The sequence below is a fragment of the Canis lupus genome, chromosome 5 (genome assembly GCF_048164855.1).
Source record: "Canis lupus baileyi chromosome 5, mCanLup2.hap1, whole genome shotgun sequence".
In the NCBI taxonomy this organism is placed as follows: Eukaryota; Metazoa; Chordata; class Mammalia; order Carnivora; family Canidae; genus Canis; species Canis lupus.
Genome location: NC_132842.1, coordinates 1,949,350 through 1,970,757, shown reverse-complemented (window position 1 = coordinate 1,970,757; position 21,408 = coordinate 1,949,350). Strand labels below are relative to the sequence as shown.

The 21,408-nt window shown below is 37.7% G+C and overlaps 1 protein-coding gene across 31 annotated transcripts in view; it reads left to right on the top strand.

The window, feature by feature from the left end:
- PARD3 (par-3 family cell polarity regulator) overlaps window positions 1–21,408 on the top strand; it is a 649,441-nt gene that overhangs the window by 411,865 nt on the left and 216,168 nt on the right. For 17 of the 31 annotated variants that reach the window (XR_012030741.1, XM_072825188.1, XM_072825187.1 and 14 more), the window contains 4 exons: window positions 3,933–4,121; window positions 5,434–5,604; window positions 13,951–14,110; window positions 20,464–20,653. Coding sequence is in view for 30 of the 31 variants with exons in the window: in XM_072825188.1 (XP_072681289.1) it covers window positions 3,933–4,121; window positions 5,434–5,604; window positions 13,951–14,110; window positions 20,464–20,653 (710 nt within the window). In the remaining variant the exon portion in view is untranslated. The remainder of the gene's footprint in view (window positions 1–3,932; window positions 4,122–5,433; window positions 5,605–13,950; window positions 14,111–20,463; window positions 20,654–21,408) is intronic. The other 14 variants (XM_072825191.1, XM_072825190.1, XM_072825186.1 and 11 more) reach the window with 1 other exon arrangement.

Sequence of the window (21,408 nt, the reverse complement as noted above, 5' to 3'; positions counted from 1 at the left end):
ATCCCCCTGGGTTTGATAATCTGTTGAAGCAACTCACAGAACCCAGGAACACAGTTTACTTTTGCGAATTTCTTACAAAGTATATTTCGAAGGGCACAAGTAGCAAACCAGATGAAGAAATATTTAGGGCAAAATCTGCAAGTTCCAAGCTCAGAAGCTACTGTCCCTTTGGATTTGGGATGTGCCTCTATTCTGGTATGTAGATATGTTTGTCAACCTGGAAGCTCTCTGAACCTCAAACTTTTGGGATTTTTCTGTAGGCCTCATCAGTAGGCATGATCAGTTATTAACTCTATTTTCAGCCCCTCTCCTTTTTTTGGAGAATGAGTAAGTTCTAAACTTCTAATCATGGATTGCTCTTTCTGATGACCAGACCCCTTCAGGAGCCACTGAGGAATCTACCAAATATCACCTCATTAGAAAATAGATGCCCCTAGCTTCCAGAAAAATCCCAAGGGATTTAGGAGCTCTGTGTCAGACACTCTTAAATAGGAAATTACAAGGGTTTTAGGGGCTCTGTGACAGAAACTGGGGCCCAAACCAATATATTAGCAGGCACTGAAGGCAGATTTTATATATTTATTTCCTTCTGTTTCACAAATGGCAAGATGTTAAGTCATGTATTTCTTTGCTGAGCCTGAAATCTATTATTTTAGGGACTCCAATGACATGTATACACACCATGTTTCGTTTGCCTCTTTTCATAATTTGTGTGCTCTTATAAAAATCTTAATATATTGAGGCTCTGTGATCACTCTACTCATGATTATTTCTCAGCTACTTAAGATAATCAACTTTTTCCCCCTCACTCTCCTATAGATCTACCCATTTTTCAGATTAACCAGGCTCAGAGGGACCTGTGGACCAGCTGTTTCCCACAGCTATTGGGACCACTGGTTGGACCTTGGTGCTGCACATCTGTGGCTATTGTTCTATCTCACTGTAGATAGAAGTGTGCATCTTTGCTGCTGCTCTGAGGATAGTAGGAAAGCAAATAGCTTTCATACTGCCCATTCTGCAGGTTTCCTGCTTCTAGTATGCTTAACAAGAATGCCAAAGGTCAAAGGAAAAAAAAAGACAGGTTGCATCAATGCAAAAAGTCACTTGGAGTGTTCATACATGTGTGTGCATGAGGGACATGATATGAGCTTGAGCAACATGGTCCTACAAATGGCTCGAGAGGCAAATGAAAGAAAATACACTTACTGTGTTTCCGTAGAAAGAATTTGACTCAGTTGTAAAATATAGAATCTGGATGGAAACAGACAAGGTGATAGAAAAGTAGCTGCTGCTTTGTATAGAATGAAGAGATCTCTATACTAGAAGACTCCATAAAAAGTTCTCTATAATATGGCATTTAAAATGGTTTTTGAAGAGCAAATTTTTTAAAACATTCGGCTGCCTGAAAATTAAGTTCTAAAAGCTGGCATTAATTTCAGTCTTATGTCAAGAGCCAAATGGATTAATAATGAAATATCAAAGGAAAGTACAATCTCTCACTTAAATGTTTTTAATGATAATAATGACTTTTAAGACTTGATAAGAAAGCTGAAAAAGAATATTATTCCCATCCTGCAGTTTTCATAATAAATGAAACTTTCCTGTGGAGAAAATAGTCTCCTTTAAGACAGGTTCAGAGTAGGGCATGTCAGGAAATGATTCCAACTTGATTAAAATTTTTCTTCATATATTCAGTCAGCTCCTTATCTTGATTTTTCAAGTAGAAAAATAAATGAGAATTTTAAGCCTTAATAAAACATCATGGAAATGTGAAAATCAGTAAACATTAAAAAGCCAAACTGAAGATCTAAATCAGTAAGTGACAATTAAGAACCTTCCAGACTTGAGGCAAACAAATGTATTCAATGATCACACCTAAATGTGCCCAGCTAAGGACTATCTGTGGTTTTATACCTTTTTAAAGGCAACTTTTCCAGGAGTATAAATCCTGATTCTGATTCACAAAATATATTTTACCTTTAATTACTTCTGAATTTGAAATAATTCTGAAGGACACTATGGCATGTTTTGATATTTTGTATTTCAGGCATCAAAATTCACTTATACAGTGTTTTTATAAGAGATTTTATATTGAGATAGCTGTATAGTAAATATGCATTATATTAATATTTGTTATAACTGATATTTATCTCTAATGCATAGGTTTTGAGTTATAATTATTCTTTGGGAATATTTTAAATATAAACATTATTATAATGAGCAGGGTTAGGCTTGATTTTTACTTTGACGCCAAAATGTATTTGCTTGGTATAGTTAACATAGCTATTGTCTGTATCTTTTCAAGTCGTTCTTATTTTGCATTCTTTATTGTATAGTTTTCCTGATTTTAACATATTAATTATTTTATTTATTTGTTTTTGGTTATATACCCTGACCTGATAACTGTGAGGTTGTCTTTAGCAAAGATGGCACAAAGAATGTCCTATCATAAAATGTTAACATAAGACATTAGTAAATTAGAAATATCACTTTATAAATCACATTATTATGGATTTTGAGATTTAAAAAATTACCTTGTGTATTATGATAATCTTAAAAATAATCTTTTATTGATAAATGCTATACTTCCAAAAATTATTTCATCTAGTTACGATGTTAAATCCTCAAATAAAAAAATTATCATTATTATGTTAATCTCAATGGTTATTAGAAAAATTTAAAAATTTATTGGGCCAAAGAGAAGAAAATTGAAGTCTACCCACATGGCTGTATGCAATAGAACCTACTTTCATGTGTGCAATTGAACATTCTTTTAAAAGCACATTTTACAGGATTGCATTAGAGTCTAGTTTAATTATGTACCATTAGTTGTTTAGCTATTTCTCAATGATAATTTGATAATTCTAGCCTGAGTGAATAGGTGGATGCTGGAGAAATATTACAAAATTGGAAAAAGAGTGGAAGCATGTGGTAGGATTAGATGAGGCGTTTAACTGTGATTTGAAGAGTTTGTGTCTCATAGTTCTTATGTGGTTGGAAGTACTAACTTTGTTTTATTGATTGATTGATTGATTGAAGTACTAACTTTGAAAGAGAAATCTGCCCTTACCAATTCGAGATGTCTAGGGTAGGGGTGGGTGGGTCAGGTGCCCACTGGTGGGCCGTGGGGGAGTGACAGAACAGGTCCTCTCCCTGCCGTTTCTCAGGCTCTACTTTCAGCTTCCAGTTCTCCCTCACTGTTTTAAGGGAGATGGGCAAGAGTTTGTGTGTCTTAAACATGTTGTATCCTGAAACAGTCTTCTTGTTCAGTGATGTCTATACAATTATGAAATCAAAGTTTGCAGACAAAACTAATTAATAACACCATATTGCTTGGAGAATAGCCCCCAGCTGTCAGAGGCATGCCGGTGTCGAAGAAAGGTGTCCTCTGATTTTGTTTCTCACACATGTTGGAGAGTAAAGCTCTCTAGTGGCTCTCTGAAAATGAATACACGTTTCTGCTGGCTTTGTATCATCAGAACTTACTATTAATTGTGAATAAAGTTATAGACTATTAGTGAACATTAAACTCTTAACATCAAAATTTCCTAGTCAATAGAAGTACAAATTAATTATATTTATTTTGATTCCTGCTGTTACTGTTTTCCTCCTGTGGTTTAGGATATATAAACAGACCAAAAACAAAAACGGAAACAAAACACAAAATCACAAACTCTTGGAGACCACATGTCTTTAGTCTTCAGCTGTATTTTTCCATACATTTCTCAGAATCTGGTTTGAGTTTGTTTCAATATTGAAACAAGTGCCACATAAAAATATTAACAGCTGGTTCCAGGAATCATCTGGAGGGGGTGCAGATGCACTGTTATATGGATCTTGTCACGGAACTTTGGTGGAAATACTGTGCCTGTGAGAGCTGTGAGAAAGGAACATTGGAATATAACATGCCATGCAATTTTGTTTCCTATTAGAAAGCAGAAGATGAGGATATTGTTCTCACACCTGATGGCACCAGGGAATTTCTGACATTTGAAGTTCCACTGAATGATTCGGGATCAGCTGGTCTTGGGGTCAGTGTCAAAGGTAACCGATCAAAAGAGAATCATGCAGATTTGGGGATCTTCGTCAAGTCCATCATTAATGGAGGAGCAGCATCTAAAGTAAGCAAATGTTGACTTTACTCAGCTCATGTCCATTAACAAAACAATTTTTTATTACAACCCTGTTCCTATCTTGGAAACATCTACACTGTGTGTGTGGGGAGGGGAGAGTACTTTCCTCTACCCTCTTATGTTCTGTTTCTATGGCCTGTGAATTAAACTGGCAAAAGACAGATGGACAGAACATGTTTACAAATTTTATCAATTTTAATATTTAAAATTTTTCATGTACAGGGGCTCTACAGAAATGACAGAATCTAAAGGGCAATGAATTGTGGAACAGTGATTAGACCAAAGAAGGATGTTTGGGCTTCTAGGGGAGGTCAGTTGTGGGATAGTCAGTGTATGGCAGAAACTAGTGGTAGATAAGGTTTCTTTTGTACAGTCTGTTTTGTAGCCTGACTCGTCTCAGGGTGCCAGCGCTGTCTCTAGTGATGAGGATCGTTCTCTTCCTGGTTTGAGATAGGAGAGGGGACATCTTCCTAAGAGGAATGCTGTGCCCTGCATTTAGCCAGAGATGGGGAGAGTAGAGAGCTCCTCCTGATCTGCCCCTTCTCAGGTGCCTGAAGCTCCCAAGAGTCCTTGTGCTAATAAAATGGCATGTTTTGGAGTGGCAGGTTCTGATATGCTATAAAGCTTACCAGATGCCTTGTGTGTTCTTCATAATCCTCTATTCGTGATCAGACTAATAGAAATCATGATCTCTCATTTTAGGATGGAATCCATAGCTTCAAGTACCCATTTTTTTTGTCTCACAGAATTTACAGGCCGTAATCATTGCAGTTGAAAGAAGATAATCCATGCAAAGATTTAGCATCATTCTGGGCACAGAGCTTCCCCAGAGGAAGGCTCATCTTTCCCCTCTCCCCTTCCCTGTGGGTCACTTAGTATGTTTGCCAGTGGAGAGCAAGTTTCCTGCCTGTTTGCTAAGGGGACCCTTCTCTGCAATTATCTAACAGCCTTGAGCTTTTTCTTGTCTTGGGTTGTAAATAACCTCTATGGGTGTCTCTGGAAGCAAGAAAATAATCACTTTGTGTCCCTTGAATTAGTATGCTATTTTGGTAAACAGATTATGATAATGACTTGATTTACAAATGTATAAATGATTGAAATAGACACAGGCTGCAGTGGCTGCTTAGACGTTATTGTGCTCGTGTTCAATTGGGCATAATCCATTAGGATTAAAGCCCCCTTTCTTTCCTCATGTTTTTATTACCTTTTTTTTTTTTTTTTTTTTTTTTACTAAAGGGAAAGCAACTTCTTTTATAATAGACTATTTAATAGCACTTATTTCTACCTGTTTTCTTCCCAGGATGGAAGGCTTCGGGTGAATGATCAACTGATAGCAGTGAATGGAGAATCCCTGTTGGGCAAGACAAACCAAGACGCCATGGAAACCCTCAGAAGATCTATGTCCACTGAAGGGAACAAGCGAGGAATGATCCAGCTCATTGTTGCAAGGCGAATAAGCAAGTGCAATGAGGTAAAGCATAGCAAATAAAAAGAAGACACTAGTATTTGAAATTGTAATAAGACTAAGTTTTGTCCTAATATTGGACAAAAGATGGCAGGACCTGGAACTTTACTTCAAAATACTGTAAAATTATCATTGCTCTTTTTATTGTATTGACTGGACTGTGATTTGCTCTCTTAATTCTATGATCAAAATATTCCTAAGTGTGCATTAGTATTTCTGTCGCCAGCTCACCAAATAAAACAGGTATCTTAAGAGCATCTTTAGTTGGATTCCCTTCTTGAAAACAGGGCCATACGTTCCTGCTGGGAGCCAACAGTTCCTCTTCTGTTCAGGGGTGTTGTATCTAGGAGAGAGAAGCAGTGAAAGAACAATGGCTTGTTCATTTGTTTATCTAAAATGGGCTGTCCCTGACAGGAGAGTCTGTTTCTCTTGTGACATTGTTGAAAGTGTAAGTCTCCCCTTCTGTTCCCTGTGTCCCCTATGTCTTTCAATATGGAGTTGAGTATTTTCCCCTTGAGTGCATGCTTTTTGAGTGATATCTATTGTATAATGTCACGGTTGGTTCTAAATATCTGCAGTAGTGCATAATTAGGAGTAGGAATCGGGCAGCTCGGGTGGCTTTAGTGCCACCCTCAGCCCATGGGGTGATCCTAGAGACCCGGGATCGAGTCCCGTGTCAGGCTACCTGTGTGGAGCCTGCTTCTCCCTCTGCCTGTGTCTCTGCCTCCCTCATGAATAAATAAATAAAATCTTTAAAACAAACAAACAAACAAACAAAAAAGAGCAGGAACCATATCCTCTCCTGAAGGTTGTGATCCTCTGTTTTCACAAATAGAAAAAAAAGAGTAAATAGAGACATAACTTTCTGGCACAGTGGGGCATTCGAAAGGAATAATATGTTGATTTGAAAATATTAGACCTTGGGGGAAAAAACAGGTTCATAGATCTATTATAAATCATATGCTAAGTATAGGAAATAGGTGGGAGCTGAGAATTTACAGAGCAAATCTTGTTAAAAATGTAGAGTTTGTTTTTGTTTTTAATCAATGCTCAACTCCCCACATTTTTAAATCAACTAAAGGAAAATGACTAGGAAATCATACAAACTGAAAATTATATCTAAATTATTTAAGTGTTTTTCTTAATTTAAAAATCTATGTTATATATATAAATGAGCTATTCAGGTTGTGTTGTTCACTCATGCCATCCTGTAATACATTCATAAATATGCAATGAAAGGTAGTGTAGAGGTGACCAATTTTGGAAAGTTTATTGACTATTGACTTATTTCTTTATTGTATCTATTTTTCAAGTGGAGAATTTGTTAATAATAATTAACAAATAAATTTCCATAGCAACTAAAGAACAATGTGTAAGCTTCACTAAAAATCTCAGAATGGGGAACAGTGGGACATAAAAAATTCACTTTCATAAAGTAAATATAAATGCTAATCCCTCAGAGTAAGTTACTGGAATGGCTTTCTTGAATAATGTAGTTTTTATCCATTGCCAGAAATTATGAACTGATCTTTCTAATATAAGTCCTGTAAAGTGCTAGTTGAAAAATCCTTCACAGTAAGTTCACAAGCACAGTGTTCTTTATTAGGTCTTTTTCTAAAACTGAAAAATTTCATGTTCACAGGACAGCATTCATTTGGCAGATGTTTATTGAGCATCTACTGTATTCAGGAAATGTGTTAGATCTTTGAGATATGGCAGTGAATAAAAACAGATGAGGCTCCTTCTCTCATAGAACTTATAATCTCCTGGAGAATATATCATATTCTCAGTCTTTTTAAAAATAAATTAAAATTTGTAAACATCTTCTCAAAGTTTTCCTTCACAGAAAAGCATTGGATGTTCTGGGAACACTTACAACATTAAGAAATGTACCAAAGGCCCACATCCTCTGATTCAGATGATTCCCTGTTATTCCCCAAACAGTAGCAAAGTAAACCTGTGCCAGCCTGAAAATGTTTTGATAAAAGCACTGATTTTATTCCCCATTGTCCTGTAAAACACATGAAATTGGAATCCCACTAAAATATCTCTGTGTCTCATTTACTTCTGCATATGAATTTATGTGAATGAAATGATTTAAGTAAAGTTAACAGCTGCAATAGGCAGTAATAGACTTTAATATTCAATATTGCTTATGGTATCATTTTCATACACTGCCAGTTATTACTATTTCTTAGGAGAGTATAAGCTTATAAAACAATTATATAAAAAAAATCTTATCACGAGTGCTGTGCTTTCTTTGTAATACTACTGAGAAGCCTTTTGTACTGACAGGGTTTAACTAAAGAATTTTATGAAGACAGAAGAGCTCAGTTCAGCTTCCCATAAGGCCTAAGACATAATTTTGCTGCTGTTGTACTTATATATTACCTTTGGAAAAACATCTCCCTGAATTACAAGAGAGTATGTGTAAATTACGTTATGGTAAATATTTATATAAGCATACAGTATCTTGTCATGAATGAACCTCAAGCCAAAATAATGTGCTTGAGTTCCCTCCTTCTGGGTCAATTAGTCAGCCACGGAGTCCGGTCTTTGACAGTATCACAAAAGTATATTTTACTAACTAGTCTTTAAATCAAGGGTTTGCATACCTAATTTCAAGTCAGAGGAGATGAGAATTTGAAGAGAATGGTTTGTATTTTGTCACGTCTTTCCTTGCCCTTTTCTTATATGTGGGAAGTGCCATATATCCTCTTAGTGTTTTCTTTTCAAAAATTGCTCACTCTTCACAGTAGGTATCGTCATCTTACCCTCATTTAACTATGCAGCATGTGTGAGACATCCTCTGGAAGGTTCTCAGTCTCCTTTGCTTGGCCTCTTGGGAATCTTGGAACGCTGCTGATCTTGAATCATCTTACCTGTATTCCTCATTTTTCTCCTATTTCACTCCGGCTCTTTTCTCTCCTTGGAGTTCCTTGATTTCCACTGCTCTGTGTGGTTGGTGTGTGTCATAGGTCTTCCCGGGCTCGTTCCTATTAGGCCACAGGAGGTGGTCCCGGGAGATCTTCAGGTGCCACTCATGTTACCACGATTCGCACAGCCCTGTTTCTGGCTCAGAATTCTGTTCTAGTTCCTGATACTTGCCAGTGTGTCGCTCAGGCTCCTAATTCACCAGGTGCCCCAAACTTTATTTATGCCTTTTCTTCAAAACCAGTTCCTCCCTGAGAACCTCCCACAGTGGGCTTGCCCTCCACCCCCTGGACCCCCGTAACCCTCCCCGCCCCTCTATGGTTGTGGAAGAAGCTAGAGATGGAGGGTCACTCTTGACCTCTCAGATGCCTTCCCTATCTTGGTATCCCCTGCCTCCAGAATCTCTCTCTGTCCTCGAGTCTCTCCTCCAGCCCCTCTACTGTCGCCCCAAGTCCCGCCCCTTTGTCCCATTGCAAGAAGGCAGATTTTCCCACAAAACATGCTTCCTGTGTCACTCCCAGCCAGAGTCCCTCCTGGAGGTGTGCCACCTCTCCAGGACATGTGCCAGCCTCCATCACTTGGCCCCCAGGGCCATGCAGGGCTGATGTCCAGGCCCCTCCGGCCTGTCCCTGCAGGGTCTGCATGAGCTCCTCCACACCACTTGCACTTTCTCAGACACATGATACTGTCCCGCCTTCGGGACATTCTGCTCCTTGTCCTCTCAAAGACAACTTTTGGATTTTCGTTTCTCTCACCAGTGTATTCCCTCGTCCAACTACTTACCTTCATCTAACAGCAATTACCCTGTCATGGTTTCCTTTTTGGTTTTCTTTTAGAGGAACTGTAAGTTCTGAGCTGGCTGTCTACCTGCCACGTCCCTCTCTCTGTCACTCAGTGTCCAACCCAGAGCTGACACCTTAGCACAGACTGAATGACAAGGGAAATAATCCTGGGGGGCAGGGGGTTGGTGGTGTTAGAAGAAAAGATCACTTAGTTACACTAGAAACTGAAGTTCTTAAAAAAATAAACCATCAGGCATGGGAACCAGATTAACATTTTGGCAGTGATTCTAGATTTCCTTTGCTTCCCTTAGATCTAATGTTCTTACTTAAGCACATTTAAAATCATCTCATAAGCGATAGTTATTTCTTTAAGAAAAAAAGGAAAAGAGAGAAATGGCTTCCCTTTGTTTTGTGTTCCTAATTGATAGATTAGCTTTCTTGGAGAAAAACTTCTTAAGTCCTTCTGAAGTCTTTTCTATTGGACAGAATACATAATGCAAGAGGCAGAAATGGTGGTTGTCATCACAAAGGATGCGTTTGTTGAGGACTTTGAAGGAGAGTAGAGGAACCGGGAAATAAATACTTGACATCATTCCTTGAGGATTGAAAATAACCTGGGTATGACAATTACGCTGATTATAGACGTTCCAAGGAAATGAATATTTGTAGAAATGACTGCAGTTTAACATTGCTTGCGGTCATTTCATTGCATCTCTATTAGATGTGATTTCATATAAAGACGTCTTAGTGCCAGTAGACAATGTGACCAGGTGAGCCTTGTCTTAGACTGAAGGATTTCATCATCAAGGACTACTTTAAAATGAGTTCTCTCCGTGGGTTTAATCCTCTTAGAATTAGAAAGCTATATTAAAATAGGAAGGGGCCTAAGGTATCATTTATGATTCTCTTCATTTTATGTATTAAGAAATAAATGCAGAGAGGTCAAGTGATTTGCTTAATGGCTGAAAGGCCAAGGTCGTGGCAAAGTAATTTAGAAGCAAGGTGCCCATTCCTCTTACACATGTGAGTGGACCTGATTGACTGTGATTGTGTGGTTCAGGCAATTTATATTCTGTGTTAGGAAATAGCATACAATAAAAGCATGGGCTTTAGCATCAAATAGTTACATTCTGGGTCTGTCATTTATAGGCAGGATGACTTGGGGAGCTTCTGCTACGTCCCTGATCCTTGCTGCCCACTGCAGAGGCCAAGGAGATGAAATGTTCTGCATGACAACAGAACCTGAAACAGGACCCTAAAGCCATGGCCACTCTTCCAAAACTCAAGCCTATCTTTTTATTCATTGTTTTGTGTTTACCTGTCCTTTGGATATTAGTACCTTCCACAATATATCATTGTAATCTAGTCTAACTTTCTTTTAATTTCATTATTATGCTGTGCCCTCACCTTTAGGCCTCCTTCTACATGGCCTAATATGTATAAGGTCTCCAAACCATTTTGAGGAAAATCTGAGTCATTCTTTTGGAAATTAAATTATTCATCTGGTACTGGCTCTGTGCCAGACACTGGGGATATTATAGAGGAAGCCCATAAATACTGAAATATTAAGTAAATAAGATTGTGCCAGTTACTACCTAGAACCCAGTCTTTGGTTTGCTGTAAGATCAGATCTGTGACAGATTTTCAGTGCTCATAATTAAGATGGTGGGATACATTTTCTTTATGTGAAACACATCATTTGACCCACTCATGCTTACCTACAACACCATGAGAATTTGCTAAACCCTGCAGAAAATATATTAGTTTTTAAAAGAAGCCAAGATTTTAAATTTTCTTAAGAAAAGTAATCCAAGTATCTAATGGGAAGCGTATTTATTGGACAAAATCCAGTTTCTTTGTTATGGTATACTATTTGTTATTTTCTGATTATACAAGCAATATATGATCATATGAATATCTTTCCTAAGTGTGGACTACATTTACATTGCTTTTCAGTTTTGGAGTCATTCCCAATTTTATACCTTTGTAAATAATGTTATGATAAATACTGACTCGTATCAATCTTTGTTATATACCTAGCTTATTATTTTGTGAGAGCAGTGACCACAAATTGAATAAAAGGCCGGGTCAAGGAGTATAAGATGTTTTATGACCTGTGATGTACATTTGTTTCAGTATTACTTAGAAAAAGACTGTATCCCTCTTCACTGCTACCCAGTATGAGTGCTTATGCTGCAGCTGAGAAATAATTTTTCTCTAATAGGCAGAAAGGCTTTCCTGTTTTTCTAAAGGTAGAGCTACCAGCACAACTACCCCAACCTAGGACTGAATTAAGTTAGATCAGAGAACATTTTTGTACCTTAAGCAACAAGCCACAAAGTGAAAACTGTAGTTCTCTTATTTTAGTTTCTTCTAATTAACTTTAATTTGGAGAAGGTTTTTATGTAAGGAGGCTTACTGGGCCTGGGCACAGCCCAGCTTGCAGACCACCCTGGGCCACTCCTCCACAACCCCCTTGCTCTGCTTCTCTTCTGTGCTGCCATCGTGTCCCTGTGGCATGTTTCTTGCTCTTAAACTCTTTTTCTTGCAACAACAACAAAAAAATCATCAAAAGACTTAAAACAAAACTGTGCATCCCAATGTGGTTTTTTTTTTAAGAAATTAAAAGGCATTGAATCTTCTGTTAAATATTTATGTAGTAGGCTGCTGATGTCTTCATTTAAATCTGTCTTTTGAGATGTAAATTAGACATGGTTAGGGAGGTAGGGGAGGTGTAGAATCTTTCCCATGAAAACGTTCAAGTGTGTTCTTTCTGAACAGGCACCTTACTGTTTTTTTCTCTAGAAAGCCTGCATGTGCTTTTTTAAATGGAATTTTTATTTGATTTTCTGAAATTCTAAAATAGCATCTTAGATTAGTTGGGAATTTCTCATGAATAGCTTTTTAAGGATTTTATCATCTAGAAAATTGCAGTTATCTAGTTCTATTAAATGTATCTGGTAAACAAATGTGAAGATATATTGTTTGTCTTATGATAAAGTAAATTGTACAGCAAGCAGGTCTTGTATAGAGGCTTGGATCGCAAGTCACTTTACTGTATATGTGCTCATTTAAAATGTTCGGACATAACTTGTTCTTATAGGCACAGGGTATTGCTTTTGTTTGTTTTTGTTTTTACCTCCCCAACGTCCCTTGGAATTGAGGCATAGTATTCTTTCAGAAAATGTTCTTTTATTTTTCTACATCAGAGACCTTGAATATTTAATTTACTTTTCTGTGAAGCTGTCAGTTGTAATCTACAATTAAAAAAAAAAAAACAAAACTAATAAAGCAAGTCCTCATTTCACAATTTAAACCTTACTGAGTCTAATTCACTAGTGCTGTGAATTTATTATTCTCCTACAAGCTGACGTGCCTCCAATTGTAATTGTGTTGACCCTTCAATGCATTAAATCTCCCCAGTGCTTATCAAACTAGGAGAGATAAGTCTACAATTCGGAACTTCATTAAATATCTCATTTATATTAAACAGATGATAGCTTCTAACAGAAATAATAATTTGTTCTGATGAAGGAACCTCCACCGTTGTGGTTTCCTTGTTTGGGATGTGTGGTCCTCTCTCCCACTTGGCCATGTTGTGCTGCGGTGCCCCCCCCCCCCCCCACTGCCACCACCAGCCCCTCCCAGCCAAGCCCCCTTTGTCTCTGGCTTCTAGCCAGCACCACAGCCTATAAGATATTAGTTGGTGATGTTAACCTCAGAGCCCACGTTTGGAGGATTGCTGTTAAGTGTGCTTTGTTCCTCCTTGAGGCAGATTTGTTCCAAGCCCTTAGGAACACAGGTTCCTTATTCATATGTTTTTGTGAAGAATCTGACTTACGAGATTTGATCCATTCTAAAGAATGCCACATCCTGCTTTAAATCTTAGTGATGGAAATTGACCTATATTCTTTGCATATGCAGTAGATTGTTTATGTTTGTGACATATACATCTTTGCTTCATTGGAATATTTGGTCCTTCTATATTGTTTGTATATTATTAAAGTGGCTTTTTCAGGTACTCACCATCTTATATTTAAGCTTATAACAAGAGAGTAGAATGATTTTTTCCCAATTCTTAGCAGAAGAAATTTAGGCTCAGTGAACTGTTCAGGACACCTTGAGCTCACAAAGTGGTCTTTAGGTCTTACGGAGAAGGTCATAATTCCACCAGCACAGGTGGAGATGGGTGTCAATTGTTAGGTGTATTTACGTACTATAGACATAAAAAGTACAGCTTAGCTCCAGCTTCCATTCTGGTAAAGCATGCTTTGTGCAGAGCAGCATCTCATAAAGAATTCTGAATTAAACCATAACTTAAATTGACTTCAACAGATACTGGCAGTCAAATTGAAAAAATAAGCAGCAAAATAAGTTTTTAAAAAAGCTTTTAATATACATATTTTTCCTCCAGTGGTTGCAATCTGACAGAACTTCATGGGAGGCACAGTGTAAAATGGCACAGAAATTTGGTCATTAGACAGAGCTGTCATCACAAATTATTTTGGTACAGGGTGAAAAGTTCTAGTTCATTTGGTACCCAGTTGGATGCAGGCCTTGGGCAAGTTGTTATAATTCCCCCATGCTGCTAATGGGCCTCCAGCACTGACTTCCCCTTGCCCCCTTTTCTCTCTAGCTGAAATCACCTGGGAGCCCCTCGGGCCCTGAGCTGCCCATTGAGACGGTATTGGATGATCGTGAACGGAGAATCTCCCATTCCCTCTACAGTGGCATTGAGGGGCTTGATGAATCACCCACAAGAAATGCTGCCCTCAGTAGGATAATGGGTGAGTCAGGTAAACTCTGTTTATCACATCTTATTTTTATGTTTTCCTGGTTCACTGGGAGGTTATCAGTGTAATATTAATGTAAAGGAGGCCTGTGTTTTGAAGAGGAAAAAGAAAAGGTTCATTATAATCATCCAGGAAGTGTTAATGTGAAGAGAGTAAATTAATACATTGATTTTGTTAAGTGAATTTTAGATCCTGTAACATGGGGGTTGAGGGGCGAAAAGAAAAGGGGTCACATGGAAATATTTTCAGTGATCAAGATATTTTTAGCTTGTTTGAGAGAAGTGAAGCTAGGTTTTAGGAAAGTCAAAATCTATTGGTTTATGACAAGAAGGATTTCCAAGTTGTGTCTTTCACAGTAGCGCTGTTGAGAGGGAGAGGAACAAATGCATATACACATGTTTGCGTGCAGGTGAAATATTCACATTTATTTGGTTTATACTTAATAGGATGTTACCGTCTTTTAGTTGCATCTCTACTTTTTCAAAGTCCTCATTTTAAAATTTGGAAGCCAGTGTTTTGCATCCTTTGTTTGGCTCCCACACCATACTGTGTGCATGACCCCCAGTGGGTAGCAAGGTTATTAGCACGAGCTGTGCAGCAGTTCAGCCTTCTCCTCACAGACCCGGTTAATAAAGACCTGCTTTGCCACAGGAGTGCCTGGATTGACTGAGTTGCTCATCTTGGGATTAACTCGTGAGAGTTTTCAAATTTAAAACATCAGAAGCTGTTTTGATTAAAATAGCACCTGACATAAAACACTTTTATTGCCACTGTGTTTCTCAAGGCTCGAAAGTAAAACCCTAAATTTAACTCCATTTTGAAACATTTAATGAAGATTTAATACAATTCAAGTTTCCATTATGAAGTTTCATTGGAACAAAAGTGTATCTCATTCATCAGTGGACGTTTATGGAAAGCCTGCTATTAAGGAGACATTTGTGCGGATCCTTTTGCCGTAAATAGAAAAATGAGTGAGACCCAGTTGCTCAAAACTCTCTGCTGGGCATGACAGGAAAAACACATAAATGTGACTAGGAGAATTTTCTGGTTTTCTTTCAGTCCTTCTAGCTTTCAGGTTTGGAAAAAATGCTAAATTCTCCATTTCTTATTTTGTTGCACATAGAACTTAGACCTTCCAGCCCTCTGGTTTTACTTGGTCAGTAGTTTGCTCTTTGCCTGCTTGGCATAAATGAAGGAGGGGAAGGATGCTAAAACCACTGTACACCTGTTAGGTGATGCACATTGCACATAGTTCACCACAATAATCTTTGTTTCTGAATGATCTCTCTTCACTGCTGTTGCATTTTCCATACTTTCGTGGTATTGGTGTGAGACTTTATCTTTGTTAAATACTTTTTTCATAAATGAAAATGCAGACCCCTTGAGAGAGAAAGAGAGTACATGTGTCCCTGGATCTGTGTGCATACAAAGTGATATGCTGTAATTTCCCCTTTATTATAGGAACATAGGACTTGCCATACTGAATCAGACCATTGGTCCACCAGTTCCTGTAACCTGCGTCCTGCCTCCAATCCCTGATGCTTCAGAGGAAGGCGAAAAACTAAAACTAGAAAACCAAAAAACCCCAAAATTCACCTAGTGACCTTTTCAAGTGCTGTATATATGGGTTGAGGATTCCTTCATTCTCTTCGTAGTCTGTTGCCCTGGTTTTGTTAGCTGTGGCTTCGTCAGTCCACCTCAGTTTACATTACTGTTGCGTTCCTTTCCCTCTGCTGGAGATGTAATGGACTTTAAAGACATCACATGCTTTCCCCTGGGCAGCAACTTCTCTCCCAGCTATGTGCTTTGTGATGTACTGTGCATATGCCCTTTTGGGGCGGGGGTGAAAGACTCTACCCTTTGTCGGTAGGCCAAGTTAAGGTCGGATGACTTGGATATCTTCTTAACATAGTTTTTACATATTTTACTGGAAACTAGGGATCCTGTATAGTTTTACCTTGGGAAATGCATATGCTTAACCTAATCTGTATTGCGTTTTACAAATTTGAGAATTCCTCAAGTCTTTATCAGTTCCTCTTCTGTTATCAGTGGCCCTAAGAAACAAATACTTTGCCTCATCAATTCCCACTTAGTTAGAAATCCTGCAAAAGATGTTAGCTTACAACAAAATACCAAGACAGAGTACCAAATATAGGATATTAGAGCCCTGAATTTCTGTTATCATAAATCAATAGCACTAGTATTTACTGATTTGCACGGTATCTAGGTATATCAAAGTCCCACAGATCTCATTTGGTTACTGAATGTCTTCTGTAGGTTTAGAATAATTCCTGTATAGGTACTAGTAGAGGTGGTCATATTTACTTTATTATAGGCTCTGATTCAAATAGAGCTTTGTATTGAAATTCCAGCTAAGTCTTCAAGAAATCACTAATTTTATGCAAACAGGGTGAATCTCCACCTAGAAAAATCCTCATGTGAGACTCTAGACCAAAAGGAGCTTTGAGGCTTTCTGACTCATTTCTATGGGAACAATCTCAGGAGAGAAGCTTCTAAAAAATAAATTAAAAAAGGAAGAGATGTTAGAATTGGCAGGATGTCAGGGGTCATTGGCTGCACTCCTCCAGTTAACAGATAAAGGAACATTGTCACAAGATCCCATGGTGATTTTTTGTTTTATGTTATTTTTGGTTATTTCCTGTTTCTAAAAGTAACTCTCTCTAAGGAATACTGAGACCACACAATAAGTATTATTGACACTCATTCTTCATTAACCTCAATTTATCCACATCTTTAAGCGAAAAGCATTAGATAGTCTCCAGAATCTTCCATTCTGGCAACCACTGTGTTCTAAAAATCAAGGAAGCTCATCTTTGAAAACAACTGTAGAAATCATCCACTCCAAAGGAATTATCTTCTGTTCAGAGGAATTAGGGACCAGAGAAATTAAGTGACAAGTCTGAAGCCACAAGGTTTCTGTATTTCTGAACCAGTTAGGATGTGTGTTTTCCCGAGTCATGAGTCCCACATTATTTCAGCCTGGGTCAGTCTCCCTAGCTTTTGATCAGGTCAACCAGAGTTGTGACCAAGGCAATATTTCTCCAGATGTCTTCTGGGCCGAAGTGCCATTAATCATTGATTTTAATCCTGGATATTCATCAAAAAGAAATCTCTAGAGAGCCTACCTAGGATTTCTTCATGTTAAAAGACTTAAAAAATACATTTATAAATTGCTGGACAGTCTTAACTAATAATCATAAAACAGTAACAGGCATGGCTAACTTAACCAACACGTTCCCTAAAATACATCCCAAATCGACATTTGGGAACATGGAACCTTAATTTTTTTTTTTTTCCAAATTTTAATCTGAAGAGATTTTCTGTTTAAAGATTTTCTGTTTTAATACCCAAATCTGATGTATTCATTTTAGAGTTTAACCACAGTAGTTTTTTGTATTCAGACATTTGTGGTGAGTTTAAAAAATAATTATGTTCAGCGTATTTTTATCTTGTTAGAAATTCAGCATTGAAAAATGGAACATTAATGTTGTTTTTATTGTGAGTCGAATCACTGGAAAACTTTTCATCTGTTTCTGGTGTCATGAATGGTATTGCCTTCTATGTAAATGTACCAATGAATAAATATTTAGTAAACAATCATTTTGTATCTCCTTGTTTTACTCCTCTATAAGATTGGTTTAATTTTTAGTTTGTAGTTTGTGGGTTAACTAGTTGAGGAAGGAAGGATTTTTATTCATCAAAACACAGATCAAAGGCTTTTCAGGTCACCCTTGGAAGGTTTCACATTTACGATGTGCCAGGTACTGGCACACATCATTAAGAGGTATTGTCTAGATGGAGTTTGGTAGATCATGGAGTGAGGTAATTTAGTTGTCCATTAACTCCCAGTATATTCCTGCATCTAGATTCAAAAACTATAATTCTTGGCAAGCATGTTAAGAAGTGGGAGGCTGATGAAAAATGTGAATTTAGCCCTAAGAATCATGGGTGAGAGGAAAAAGCTAAATTGTTTTCTTACTATTAGAATTTCTTCCCATTTATATATAAAATTTTGGATCACTTCAGGTACAATATTTTTACTCAACACAGCATATTATAAAGAAGGGATTGTCATATGAAGAACCATTCAATGTTCCATATTGCTTATTAGAGTGTCTCAGAATATATTATGTAAAGAGTTTTAGTTCTTGTGTTTAAAAGCAAATACACTATAATTATATTGTAATTTTTCCTTCCAGTAAATTTTGCCTTTGTGAGGACTTGGCATTTAATGCTGTGACATGTGCCTTGTCAGTGGTGACCTGTCAGGGGTAACTCTGGTTTTGTCATTCTGTACACTTTTTGGTCAAAAAGTATGTCTTAAGGAGGAAATATTTCTTTTGGTAATAGGCCGAGAACATCCAGCCTTCTTTATGAATGATATTTTTTTGGACAGGTTTCTGTCTTGCACAAATGCCCTAAAACTCAAGTAGCAGTAAATGAATGATTTGGATTCAGGAGAGAGAAACTATTAAGTTTAGATTTGATTTGCTTTATACTCATGAGCATTCATAAAAAGTTGCTAGTAGTCAGTTTGTCAAAATGAATGCATTTCAAATCAAAATAGTGTTTTTCTTGCTAAAACGCTATGTTGATGTTTCAGTGGACATATAATATTTCTGTAATAATGTTGGCACTAAATAACAAATGCCTTTGAAATGTCTAGCATGTCTTCTTTTATGGCTTGTCTTGAAAAGATACATATCAACTTAATTTTTGTTCCTTTGTCGAATGTCTAGCATAATATGGATTTTACAAACCCTTCAAGTCTATATATGCCATCCCGTAATTGCTAAAATAGTCTTAAAACAAAAAGTCATCATTTACACATTTTTATGAATGTTTATTTTAAAAATTAGATCTTAAGACTGATGTTAAAATGTTAAAAAATTCCCCACATGTTTCTGTGGTGCTATTTTAAAAAGTGGTGTATAACAAAGTGAAAGAGCACCCTCTGTAAAGTGTAAAATGGTGCTAGTATGGGGAAAGGATAGCAATCCATTTTATTTGGGTAGGGGCCAGAAGAGCTGGCTTACCAGATTTGAATATTGGACCTAAAATGAGACTGTTCCCATCCTGCTATAAGGTGACGGAAAATTGTCACTTCTTGCTTTGTCAAGAGAGCCAGGCCAGTGGGCCTTCGTCATACTCTGGTGTATATTTCTGTGAGTGTAGACTCTCTTGATGTATCCACTTGGACCAAAGCCTTGTCCAGCGAGTTCTTACTCAGAAGTATGGTGTGAGATTTGACGAGGGAGCCAGAAGAAGTATGGGTGTTTTCTTTCAGGAGGAAAATGACATTATTTGGACTCCAGCTTTATCTTTAAGGATTCAGGGATTGAACCATAATTTTGTCCCAAGAACCACAAATGTATCATACTCATCCATGCACCTGAGCCAATTATCCTGAAAGAAACTCATCAGTATAGACAGTTGTGAGTCCTTCCTTACCAAGAACACTAAATCCAGATTGAATAAATAGAAGTGTATAGACTCCACTGTTTTAGCCTGAAAGCCTTTGGACAGTGAGATACTATCTTTCAAGATCACTCTCACCATTTCCCACGTACAAGGGCTCGATTCTGCATGTGCTCTTGGGTGTCCCCTGAGTGCACGGAGAGCTTTTCTCCATCATGAATTTAATGATGTTGCTGCCAATGTGTAAAATCAGTGTCATCATTTCTCCTAGCAGAGAAGATCATATTCATCATTCAAAGCCCACTGTGATGTTTACTTTTGTTAGGGTCCCCAGCATCTGCAGCTTCCAGCTACGCAGGCCGTTACCAGTCCTAGTGAGGGCCACAGTACTTCTAGCACATCCTTCATGGCACCAGTTAATTATCACTGTGTATGTCTGTCTCTTTCTCTAGGGTGTGAGCAGAGGTTTAAATCTTTCTTACAACCTTACTACGTGCTATGTGCCCAGCGATTGAGTGGGTGAATGATTGATGTAAGTCTGCAGGGCTTCCCTATAAATTTCCTGGTAAATTTTTCAAAGGACTTTCTTTCACAACTTAGAATCTGTGTAGCATTTTCACATTAGAAGATGTTTGGGAGATCATCTGTAGCTTTAGGCAACTTGAACCCAGTGAATTTAAACACTGTGCTGAGCAAGAGCTACATAGCTGCCATATTAGAGACGGGGACAGACTCGAGAACGCCACTTGCCATTTACTTGTGAAAAATAAGTTACTGTCATTCTGTTTTATTCCACCAGGTTGAGCAGATGTTTGGAAATTTAGACTTTTTCCTAATGTTGTAAAGTACTACCATTAATACACGTAGCACTTAGATCGATATCTAGAATTTCTCTTACTTTTTTTCCCACTGGGCAGGTAAATACCAGCTGTCTCCCACAGTGAACATGCCCCAAGATGACACTGTCATTATAGAAGATGACAGGTTGCCAGTGCTTCCTCCACATCTCTCTGACCAGTCGTCTTCCAGCTCCCATGATGACGTGGGGTTCGTGACAACTGACACTGGCACATGGTCTAAGGCTGCAATCAATGATTCTGCAGACTGGTAAGATCGCACACCAGGCTTGGAAAACATTAGTTAATTGCAGTCACCTTCATTTTATGTTTAAATGGTCTATCCTTAAGCACAGTTAATTTTTTTTATAGCAATGTTCTGTTTTCATGGTTTTAATACTCTTAACTATCACTATTTAATACTCTTAACAAAAGTTTTCCCCCACCCCCATAAACTTGCCCCATTGTTTTAGCATTTCCAGGGCTGTACTTATTAACTCAGCCAAATCTACAACAAAACTATCACTAACTAAAAAGACCTGCTCACTTGTGAAGTTCCGCTGTTACTTTAGATGTTTTATTTTGAAGAATTTTTTTTTTATTAAATCAGGTCTAAGCAAATTTCCGAGATGACTAAAAGTTTATAATAATTAGATAACTTTGGCCAAATTAATACCTGCTATGCTCTGGGATGGGAGAAGGCTTTGGAAAGGTTTTCGTTTTTTGTTTTTTTTTTGTTAGAGTGCTGTAACCCTGCCATTTAAGATGCTTCCTGCTTTTTTCTAACATTGTGACTTTTGGGGCAGCCTAATACTGTTTCTTTCACCTGAATCTTCCAAAATAGAAGAAAGTATTTGATATCATTGAGCCAATTCATGGCCTGTGAGTGTGGATCTGTGAATTAATTTGCATGCCTCATAATTACACACATCCATAATCCAAAAGGCAAATCCCTCCTAGGGATGACCTTGTGAGGCTGTAGTGATAATTAACATAAGCCACGTGAAGCACTATACCAGAATTTTC